The 11,719-nt window shown below is 46.0% G+C and overlaps 1 protein-coding gene across 1 annotated transcript in view; it reads right to left on the bottom strand.

The window, feature by feature from the left end:
- CPM (carboxypeptidase M) overlaps positions 1-11,719 on the bottom strand; it is a 64,941-nt gene that overhangs the window by 10,929 nt on the left and 42,293 nt on the right. Inside the window, exons 3-5 of the mRNA XM_019543246.1 lie at positions 5,091-5,263; positions 2,432-2,616; positions 116-292 (exon numbers count right to left, since the gene is read on the bottom strand). Coding sequence (XP_019398791.1) covers positions 116-292; positions 2,432-2,616; positions 5,091-5,263 — 535 coding nt within the window. The remainder of the gene's footprint in view (positions 1-115; positions 293-2,431; positions 2,617-5,090; positions 5,264-11,719) is intronic.

Genomic DNA, 11,719 nt, shown 5'->3' with positions numbered 1-11,719 from the left:
TTCAAAAAATTCTATTGCAGGTAAAGCCACAGCTGTTATGGAGTTCAGGAACAAACCTGTGTCCCAGCATACAATAAAAGCAATGGAGAGGAGAGGAAAACATTGACACTCTTACCTTTCAATGGGTACCATGCATATCCATTTGTAATACCACCTGGAAAGCTTTCCACATTTGGAGTGCTACATGAAATTCCTCTGGACATGGTGGCATGGTGGGAAGCATAGGATTTTGCAAGGTATTTGAAAACATCATCATCTTGGGTGGCACTATAGCGTTCTGTAGTTACCGTATCTGTGCAATGAAGATGGTGATGGTATGACCCTGATCAATGTTACAATGAATAGCTCTGTATTTCACAAAAAGATATGAAGCCCTCAAACCTGCCTATCAGTTTCTTGTGTCCCAACATATCCCACAGGAAAAAAGGACAGAAAAAGGGCTTGGTAGATCTGTAATGGTAGGAAATTAGTTAAATAAACACATGCTCTGATGATCCTAGGAAGAGCACCATGCCTCATGTTATAGAGGAAAGCCAGCCCCCTCCTTAATCCCCTGTTGCTACCCCAGCAATCCAAGCAAACTCAACAGCCTTCTGGTTCTTTCCTGCGTAGCAAAGTGGGAAGTCCCGGACTAGACACAGTGCTAGTCTCCCACCTGCCTCTGGGCATGCTGCCCACCCTTCTCTCCTGCCATGCCTTGTTGTTCAAAAATTAAGGTCTTAATTAGGCGGGAAGCCTATGTTCTCCTGGGCCTATGCATGCAGCTCCAATGATCCCTATACTGCATCCCAAACCTTGCAGATATTCCTAACAGCTCTGCTCCAGTCTCAGGCTGGGCTCAACTCATCCCAGTGTTAGGCCTTGCTTTCTTCCCTATCACAGTCCATACTCATACTGCCTCCCTCTCACCAAGGCCTCTCTCACTCCACCCCTCACCCAGTCTCTCTCATACTGCCCCTTTGCAGGGCCACTCTCATACCGCCCCTCTTTTTCCTGGGACCACACTCACCCTGCCCTCACCCAAAGGGTCCTGGGGCTTGTTTCCCTGCACTCCCCGGCCAGCAAGCACACGGCCTCTTGGGCCTCTCCCCTGACCCTCATCCGAGTGAGCGTTGGGCGGTCTGCAGAACACCGGAGTGACTCTGTCTCTCATCACTCACCCAGCTGCTCTGAATTAGGGGCTCCTGACTCGCCCCATTGTTTTCCCGTGGCACTTCCTCAGCCGTCCCACCCAACTGGCCTCTGGCCCACCTGTGGCCTCAGGCCCCTGAAGGCTTACCTGGACCTAACCTGGCCTCCATGTTAGCAGGGCCTACCCTTGAGGCCCCTGCTCACCAGGGCCCACTTCACACCCTTTCCTCACAGGCCTCATCTCAGGGCCCCTGTTCAGAGGGCCTCACTACTCGCCCCTCTCGGCATTCACATGTTGTAACCATATCCCAGCCCCTAACTTTGGCCTCTCTCCTTGGGCTCTGAGCCCCTCATTCTCCCTGGGCTCCTTCCCCCCCCCACGCGCAATTGGGGCTCCTAACCTCTGGGCTTCTTGCCTCTTCGCTAGGCTCCATGCCCTTTGCTAGGCTCTCCACGCCTCCCAACTGCCACTCTAGTGAAGGCCATTAGATGTCCCACTGTACCCTGCCCTACATCTCTGCCTCCACTAAGGCACATACTCAGCCCCCTATGCTGGGGCCCAGGGTCAAACACCCCCGCCCCGCAGGCTCAGGTGCCACTCACCGGTGTGTCTGGCCCACCACTCTCACTCCTCGGGGTCTTGCACCCCACATGGGCTCAGGTGGCTGCAGCCGTGCCTGGCCCCAACTGCCTCCAATGTTAAATAACCCAGCCGAAGGCAGGGGCTGGGGTTTAGGCTCCCCTACTCGCCTTCCACCAGGGTGGTAATTGGCCTGGCATTTCCTGGGGGCTGTTCTGCCACACACCTCCCCACTTAGAATAGTTCCTGGGGGAGGTTTCCCCTGCTGCTTTGCCAAAGCAGGTTCCCCTCAGAGCCTGTGAAAGTCCTCGAGTGGCAAACACCCCCAACGGTGCTCCACCACACACCTTTCCCCCTTAATCATGACATTCAGGGGCTTCACTTGGCTGCCTTCTCCACTGGCTTTGTCCCACTCTACTGCAGTCCCTGCCACGTGGCAACCACCCCAAATGTGCCCTGCCATACCTGTTCAAATGGCTGAAGAAGCACCTGCTGTTTGTTTTAATTTTCTTTGCAAAGTCCAATGCACTTAAGCCTTTGTCGATTCTTACTTTATTTTTCTACCTTTTTGACCTCTAAAAGATTTTCTTCCTCTTGATCAATCATTTTTCTCCACCCCGCTCCCTCAGCTCTAAGTTTGCAAGGCCCTGTTCAAAACTTCAGGAAATTTAGGTTTTTGTTACTAAAGCTCTTAAAGGAGAAACACAGGTATTAGCTTACCTGAGTAACTATTATCAAATGGGTAACTGGCAACAAGTGCCCCACCATGCAAGTTAGCTGAAAGAACAAATGTTTCGTTTTGTATCCATTTCATCACTGCTTCAGTCTCTGGTTGAGTTTGGACCCCGTTACTTTCGAAGACATCAGGGAAATTCCTATTCAGATCTTTGTGATTCATATTGTATCTTACAGAAAAAACAAAATCCTATTTGCTTGCATGTAGACATTTCCAACAACTTGATCAACCTTAAATGATTTACAATGCTTTGTTTCTGTGATGTGCTAGAGGCTGGAGGAAACAGGATTATTTAAACAGTGCATAGGTAAATGAGCATGAACCTGTTCTCACTTAACCATCAAATAAACTCACATAATTCCACATCATACTCTGCATACAATAGAATAATTATTCTACCATGACAAGAGTATTTCAAATGGAAACACTGATTCCTTTTCTGTCTCTCAGAAAAAACAATATTGTGGCATAAGTCAAATAGAGAATGCACAGCGTGTTTTTTCTACTTGTTTGGGAACGTATGCGTCTCTCCTATGGCTGAGCCACTTGTAATGCCATCATCCTCATCCTGAGAAGCAATAAAAACAATGCACCTACCAAAAGGGTGCCCTTTTCATGTCTGAGAGTATTTGGAGTGCCAACCTGTTCCACCAATCCCATACTTCTTCCTTTCTCCTCTACTGCAAAGTCACTGTGATTAGCATTTAGCTAGGGATTTGTTCCTTTTAAACAATCTCATTTTTTTTAGTGTCAATCCCCAGCATGCTTCAGCCACTGGAACCCCCCACAAAAGAACGACCTACTTGTTTCAGGAGTAAGTTATTTTAAACAGGGCCTACTTTAGTTGTGTAGTGTGCCAAGTAGTATGTGCATCTACATGACATATTGGTTCCCCCTAATGCTGCTATGGCAGCTAAAATAAAAGATCCAAAAGATCTTGATCCTTAGCTACACAAGTACTCCTACTGTATTAGTAAGAGTTGTGTTGGCTACTTTCTGCTTTTCTGTATCTTCCCAAATTTGTTCCTCTGGTCTCCTTCTTCCTGTCATTTCTTCTTTGTCTTTGTCTGTGCTCTCTCTTTGTTCTCCTTTTTCTAGGTTTTTAAATTTTCTTCCCTGTTTTGATCTCTGTAGCAATTTGCATTAGAATATGCAAGGACTGCAGGCAGGGCAGTGTTACACAAACACTCCTTCTACAACAAATTCCTTACACAGCTGCCATGGGGCAGATCCAGGGTTGCACTGACAGGGATATAGCCCTGTCCCCTTCAGCAGTGAGCTACATGAGCAGTGAAGAATGCTCATCTGCCCAGAGACCCTGCTTTCAAGCAGCTCTGGAGCCCAGGGAATTAGTACCACTGTGTTTTGCTCTTCCCCTCTCTTCCTTCCCTATCAGCAGCAGGAAAACAGAGGAGAGGGGATGGGCAGCAGTAGTGCACAGCCCCTGGGCTCCCTCTGTCCCTTCTTTTCCTTGCTGCTGAAATCAAGGGTAATTGGGGTGGAGGGGAGCAAGGGAAGGGCAAAGTGAACAGTAAGAGCACTTACCCCCTGGGTTCCACAGCTGCATGTGAGCAGGGACTCCAGGTAAACCCCACGCTGACCAGCCAGTGAGCTCATAGAGCTCTCAACAGAAGCTCTGCTGCTGTGCCTCTGGTTCCGCCCGATAGCTGCCATGAGTTCACCACAGTTTGCACTCATCCCTGTTACCAAGACTGCCCGCAATGGGATGAACTTATTAAACTTTTTTTTGTCACTATGGATATTTTGCCAGTGTAACCAAAGCCTAGTCTTTGGAGGCTTCACATAATTTTCCTGTTGTTGACCTAGCATCAGCTCAGCCATCATGGAAGAATGGCAGACATATCAGCAGCTTCTATCTCAATTTGTTGAAAGTCAAATCTGGAACTGAAAAGGCTGCTGTATGGGCTTCAAGCTTTGGGGTGGACAGCTGAAGAAGTGCCTTAAATTATCTGAGCAATACTGTTTTGGTAGAAGCCACTACACAGCACCTCCTCAGGGACAGAGCCCTCTCTAGTGGTCCATTCTGCCTACAACTGACGCAGAACACAAATCATCTGAGCTGCAGAAAGCGTTTTACAGTAGGTTTATGGCAGTGCTGGGAACCTGTGCTTTTATTTAATAAAAAAATTGACAAAATTGTTTAAGAATTGTTATATTGTTTTCTTTGTTGATGAGAGAGATAACAAGCTGGGTTTGAACATCTGTAGTGTTAAAACATTTTCTCCTTTTTGTCCAGCAAACTGAAAACAGCCATCCTCTACCTAATCTAAAAATGAGGAAAAGGTCCTTTTGCCTGCCATTAATTCTGTGACTATTTTCATTTTTGGCACCCTAAGGATCCAGAGATGTTGTATTTCTATTTAGAAATCAGATATATGTAGCTTAAAGTTTAAACCACTTTAAACTGTGATCAATTCTCTCAAAGAACAAACACTTACAAGCAGAGGCTTGGATCAGTCAGTCCTCTGCCAAGCTTCGTGCCATAGCATTATGTCGTCAGAACACTACAGGCCAAATTTATCTCTAAGTCAGCTTAGGCTGCATTAATAATTACTCACCTGTTATGACATGCCCCCTCTAACTATTAAAAAAAATTCACACCCACTTCCACACACACCTTACCTTCCTTTTGAGAAAAAGCAATTAGGTATTTTTGTAGCTTCAAATCCATCTGGATTCATTGATGGCATGATATGAATCCGGGTGTTATCGAGTAGCTTTGTGATGACTGGGTCTTGCTGATCCTTGTCCACCAGGAATTGTATTAAATGAAGCAGCAATTCCCTCCCAACTGTCTGTGATAAGAAGCACAGATTTAAGGTTTTTTAAGTCAGTGGTGAAGAGAAGGATGAATTCAACACAATGCTTGTAGGATCTGGCAAAGATAATACTGCACAATATAAACACAATTCTAGCAATCAATCCAAAATAAAAAATGTTATGGTCAGCATTGCTTTGTCACAGTTCTCAGCCTCTAGATAATTACATGTATTTAGTTTATGTGGTTTGTTGTTTTTTGTTTTTAAGCTTGTATTTTGGTATCTGTTGGGATGCAAAGACAGGAAAGGTCCAACCCCAGTTGGAGATGAACGTGATGTGGCACAATCTACCCTCATGTCCGTTATCACATTTCATGTAGTGTTTGACATGAATTGAGTTAATCAGGGCACATGCAATTCATTTCAGATGAGGAAAAAAACTACTGAGTACTGGGTCAGAGAGAAGCATGGGCAGACAGAAAGCTGCATTTCTCTCTTTCTCTCTCTCTCTCTGTGGACATAACCTTGGGGATCTGCATGGAATTACCAATGTCTCTTTTGTTTTTACTCTTTCAGGGCCTAGAATTCAACCAAGACAACTGCCCCAGTAAGTGCCAGTTCTATCTTCCAGGAAGGTAAGAGTGCTCCTAGACTTCTCTATATGTTTGTATACACATGTGCATCCACACACGCACACACACACACTCAAACTCTCTCTACAGAATGACTGTGTTTTTTAGTGTAGACCAATTGCTAGGATTAAATATAATGTGTGGGTACATAAATCAAAGTTTTAAACCAGTGTTTTAGAGTTCAGCACAATACAAAGGCTTGTGGAGTCTTGAAAAACTAAAAGAAAGTTAAATAATTAACAGAATTCTGTCTTTAAGATTTGGAACAAAGACTACAGGAAATTCTGAGACTATGGCCTCATCTGCGCTCACAGCTACTTGGAACCGTGCGTAAGAGGGATGTATTCATATGTGTGTAACACTTGATGTCATTACAACTAAACTGGAGCTTCTCCAAAATGCTTAGAGATATTTTAGAGGCATTTTTAATTTTTTCATTTTTTTCCTTTCCCTCCCTTTTTATTTCTCCTTCCTCATTCCTTCCTCTCATGCACTCTGTAGGCACCTGCTGTGCTCCCCAAAAGGTTATATATATGTGTGCCAGTTGAAGAAACATTATTCGCAAGGCTCTTGCGAATAACTTAAAGCAAACTTTGATTAATGTAATCCTCAGGAGAAAAAAGACACAACCACAATGTTCAAACACAGTTGTAGCTGAACAAGTGTTGTTCCCTCTCAAATCCTTGACACCTACACAATATGCAACGTTTACACTACTGATCTCTCTGCCAAGCAAAACTCTGGGTTTAAGAATGTTTATTCTGCAGGATTTTACTTCCTTCAGGGATGCCAGTGATAAGATATAAAGCTGCATGGTCTGGTTGTGCAGGACAGACCCCACTTAAAAAAAATCTGGCAGTTAAAACAGATGAAGTTGCTTCACAAAAAGACTGGGTACAAGCAGTCAAAGTTAAGGTAAAGCTACAGACATAAAGCTTTAAATTGAAAAACAAAAATGATACTGATTCAAAATTGGAGCAGGGGTCTCTTCTGTCAGGAGTTTTCTTATCCACGCTAATTAAGAAAGATGTAAAGAAAGATTATGGCAGAATCACCATGGGGCTTAATGCTTGGAAGCGACTCAACAGAACCACTGACAACAAGGTGAACTACTCTGACAGCATGGGGACTTGTAACAGAGCTGTCATGAAACCACATCTAGGCAGAAGACCTACTCCTCACTTCTTACAATTAGCTCCTGCTTTGGCCAGCACAGAGAATACACTCCCTTCTCTGGCTAACATCGCTTCCCCAAAGGATGCTTTTATTTCCCAGGGTTGTCCCTCTGATGATTCTGAATGATTGTAGCTCCATAGCTGGGGTGGGAATAGGCCAAGACTTGTGAGTATATATGCTCCAGCATATTCATTGACACTAGCAGAACAGTCTTGCAAGTTATAGCAAGCTTATGCGTGGGTTCCCTTTTAGTGCCATGGCATTTCAGTGCTTTTTTAGAATAGCATTTCACCACTAAGATATTTGTATAATAAAAAAAAAATATCAAGACCAAGAAGCATACCATAGTTATATTGGATGAAGCCAGTGCTCTCTATAGATAAGCATCTCCCTGCTTGAGAGTGGGCACAGGTTACAGCATAGGAAGAAACAGTACAGGAGAAAGGGGAAAGTAATTCTCTACAACTGTTTGCGCTCAGATATTTCCTACTCTGGCTCATGCAGCAAACAAAGAGCAAACATGCCGTCTAGCAAGAACTCTGCTTCAGGAACCAGACTGGTAGGGATTCATAGTTTCATAGTGCCATGGTTAGTAGGGTTGGAAAGGACCGGAGCAGATCATCAAATCTGACCCCCTGCCATGGCAGGATAGAGTACTGGGTTCAAATGACCCCAGCAAGGTGATTGTCTAGCCTTGTCTTAAAGACCCCCAGGGTAGGAGCCAGCACCACTTTGCTTGGAAGTTGGTTCCAGATCCTAGCCGCCCTGACAGTGAAGTAGCACCTCCTGATGTTTAGTCTGAATCTACCCTCTGGCAGCTTGTGACTGTTATTTCTAGTCACTCCTGGTAGTCCTCGGGGGAACAGGGACTCCCCCGGTGCCTGCTGGTCCCCTCTGACTAGTTTGTAACAGGCCACTAGATCCCCCCTCAGCCTTCTCTTGTGGAGGCTGAACAAGTTTAGGTCCCGTAGCCTCTCCTCATAGGGCCTGCCCTGCTGCCCCCGATCATGCGAGTGGCCCTCTTCTGGACCCTCTCCATGTTGTCCACATCTCTTCTGAAGTGCAGCGCCCAGAACTGGACACAGTACTCTAGCTGCGGTCTGACCAGTGTCGCATAGAGGGGGAGTATCACCTCCTTGGACCTGCTTGAGATGCATCTGTGGATGCATGACAAGGTATGGTTGGCCTTCTTGACTGCATCCCCACACTGCTGGCCCATGTTCATCTTGGCATCAGTGATGACTCCAAGATCCTTTTCTGCCTCTGCACTGATAAGAAGGGAGTTTCCCAGCCTTGTAGGTATGCTGCTGGTTCTTCCTCCCCAGGTGCATCACCATGCATTTGTCAGTGTTGAATCCCATCCTATTCTTGTCTGCCCACCCCTGTAACCTGTCTAGGTCTGATTGTAGCCTATTCCTTCCTTCTAGCGTACCCACATCCCCCCACACTGGGTGGGGTTTGGGAAAGGTTAGCACACACACTCTGTTGTTCTTCTGGTTACAAGCAACATGTGCCCTGACCATAACTGACTTGGAATCACATGTGTAGTAGCCAAGTCTAGACCCTTCACCTACAATGATACCCTCCTAGAGAGGTTATATTTGGATTTTCATGTTAGTTGTCCCTGCACAGGCACTCACAGGACCTCCCTCTACTGTTTGTGTGGGTAAAGGGACAGGGTTCCCTTACCCCCCATGCCAGATTTGCAGCTGAAATGCTTGACTTCTGTCTTTCTCTTTTGTGAATGGATTCTAGGAAGCCACTCAGAGCAGCCTGCCAGGGAAAAGTTTTTAAAAAACTGTATGCTACCTCACTAACTCTGCATATTTGTCCTAGTTTCCATGGAATTTAACTTCTTGGGGGGGGAAAAAAGCCTGTTCTATTACCAGGGGAAGAGTGCTTCAGGAGTTAGCTCATTTTATTGTATGTAAAACTTAACAAGGAGGGAAGCAACAACACCTGACCAGAGCCTACAGGGCATAAGTAACTGGGCTTGTTTCTTAAAAGCAGTATTGGGCTCAGCAGGGGAACAGCTTAGATGGGAAACACAACAGAGTAGAAAAAAGAGAAGGGAGAAGAGATGGCCAAGTCATGGCCCTGCCAGTGAGAGAGAGGAGTCTGGTTCATGGAGAAATATATGAAAGCCCCCTCCCACAGAGAGGACTGCCCCAATCCCTGGACATTAAATTAACCTCTTTTCTTTCTGTTGAACTCCAACTATGTGTTCATTAAATGCTTGTGGGGGCTCAAGAGCAGAACAGAGAGGGAAGGAACAGAGAAGGCAGGAGATGGTAGGGAAGAATAAACATTTACAGGTAACAAAAGCATTTGTCGGATGGTCACATGGTGCCATATCATAATCTGTTCAAGAGTAGCTAAGCAAGGTTATAATGATTTTCTGTTCCCAGCTGCTGTCTATTCTTGTCCTGTTTGTCTCCTCCATCTTCCTCTTTCCCTATTTCTTCATAAATGGTAGGTGTGAAAGAGAGAAGGAGCCACCAGGCTCCAAGACTTACGGGCTAATCAAAGGTTTAGCGGCCCCGCATCCGCAGCTCCAAGAAGCCCGGCAGAGATTCCCCTTACCCAGGTGTGTCGGGAAGGGAGGGGCCGATAATTCCCCTGCCAGTATAAAGAAGAGCCCGGGACAAGCAGGAAGCAACAATGCAGAACCGGAAAGAGGAGGAGGCGGCGGCGGAGGAGCACGCGGGCACATGCTGCAGGGAACTCGAAAAGCAACGGTGGGTGCTGCTGGAGCCTCTGGCAGAGAGCAAAACCCCAGCGGGCTTTTGGAACCCCGCTTGCTGGCCCCTGCCGGGAGTAGAACTGTTTGTTTACCGGCTGGGAGCTGGCTGAGCCTGGAGGGAGAAGGGTACCGTAATAACCCTAATGGAGGGGCACGATTGACGTTGAGGTACCATAGTACATGTAATAGTGGCACAAGACAATAGTATAGACTTAAGCTGGTAAGAGAAATCGTGGCAAGCTCTACAAAGGCCTCTCAGAGAAAGAGAGAGAGAGCCAACAAGTGAGACTGACCCGACAAAGGTCAGGTCTGATTTTTGAGTGTGGCTGCAGACAGCCGGAGCAGTGACACAGGCCAGGAGAGCCTTCTCCTTTTTTTGTGTTTTTCTTTTTGACCTTGCTTTTGCTGTTTGTTCGAGAGGAACTGAGGACACGTGGCTGGACCAATTGGCTGGCCACCACCTGGTGGAACGGGCGAGGGTGTAGGGGTGGCAGAGCCCTCAAACTTGGGACCTCATGGGACGACAGTGAGACTAATAATTGGACTACACGTGAAGGTATCTGAACCAACTCCGTTAACATCAAGTCGTGGCAGGCCAAACATACACGTGTAAGATCCCCAATTATAGCTGATAAAACCCTAGGCGGCGTCTGTCAGGTCCGCAGGGGGCGGTGATACCCGACAATAGACAGCCCTTCAAATGTAAACTTCTCAGATTACATGCTCTACTAATGACATTCATGGGCACGCAGGACTAGTACTTACCAAATGCATAGCAGTAAAAGCATGCTTATGGTCAAAACATGATTACAGTCAAGCTTATACCACCTAGTTTTATGGTTGTTGCTGTTGTATTCAATGTCCTTGAAGTTGGACATCAGCCATGTTGCTGAGTGCACATCATGTGCCATCAGTCCCATCATTTATTTCCCAGGGAAGAGTTTAAGGGAATACTTTATTTCAGTGGGGTTGTAGGTTTTTTTGCTTTCGATGTGTTTGTTTACAATGTACATGCTGCACTGCATTCATTAGAGAAGGCAAGGCTGAAGAAATTTACTTTATACTAGAAGCAAAAGGTGGCAAGTCTTGAGAGGGGCCTTAGTTCCTGTGGGAACACATTGCACAGTCTTGAACAGGCCCCTTCTAAAACTCCATCTCCTGCTGAGATGAAACTTACTCTCCTGGGGGACGGGTTCCTAGTAAAACTACGGAACACACTTGGCAATTTTTGTTGTCATCCCTGAGCTCCTGGTTGTCTCTTAGCTTTGCTGGGCCCTGGCCAACAAGTGTTCTGAAGATCAGGACTGACACTTGATATTTGCTTGTTATTCTGCAAAAAGCCACCGTGGGGAGCAGGGCAGATCAGATTGTGCTCACTGTAGTCTGTCTTGCTAAAGAGACAGGCCACAGTATTCCATACTATTTGGAACATCTTAAGGTAGCTTTATGCCCAGGCATATTGTATGTCTGCAGTTCAGATGGCAAATGAAAATCATTATATCAGATCCCAGGAAAACTTTCCCCTGGGTCCCAAGGGCTAAGATGGCCATCAAGTTTCCCTAGGTGTTTTCAGATGTCACCAGATACTAGAAACAATGGACAATGCAGAGGCAGAAGCAAATCCCTTCAGTAGCACTTAGTAGGGGTCTTGAAATTGCAAAATATGCATCAGTGACTGTAGCCACGCTGCATTCACAATGTGTCACTGAGGCTCAGGTGGCTATCCCTGAACTAGCTTTATATTAGTTATCTCAGGCATGGATAGCTGGTAAGCTGCAGTATCATAGAGCTCAGCATGGGCTTCAAAAAACCCACTGGAAAACCTCACTAAATATTCAAGTGTTTAAACCAGTGGTTTTCAACCTGTGATTCACAGACCTCTGGGGATCTGCAGACTATGTTTAAGGGGTCTGCAAAAGATGACTATGATCAAAAGTATGT

This window comes from Crocodylus porosus, unplaced genomic scaffold, assembly GCF_001723895.1.
Source record: "Crocodylus porosus isolate Cpor-Errol unplaced genomic scaffold, CroPor_comp1, whole genome shotgun sequence".
Classification (NCBI taxonomy): Eukaryota; Metazoa; Chordata; order Crocodylia; family Crocodylidae; genus Crocodylus; species Crocodylus porosus.
This window is presented reverse-complemented; position numbering and strand designations above follow the sequence as displayed.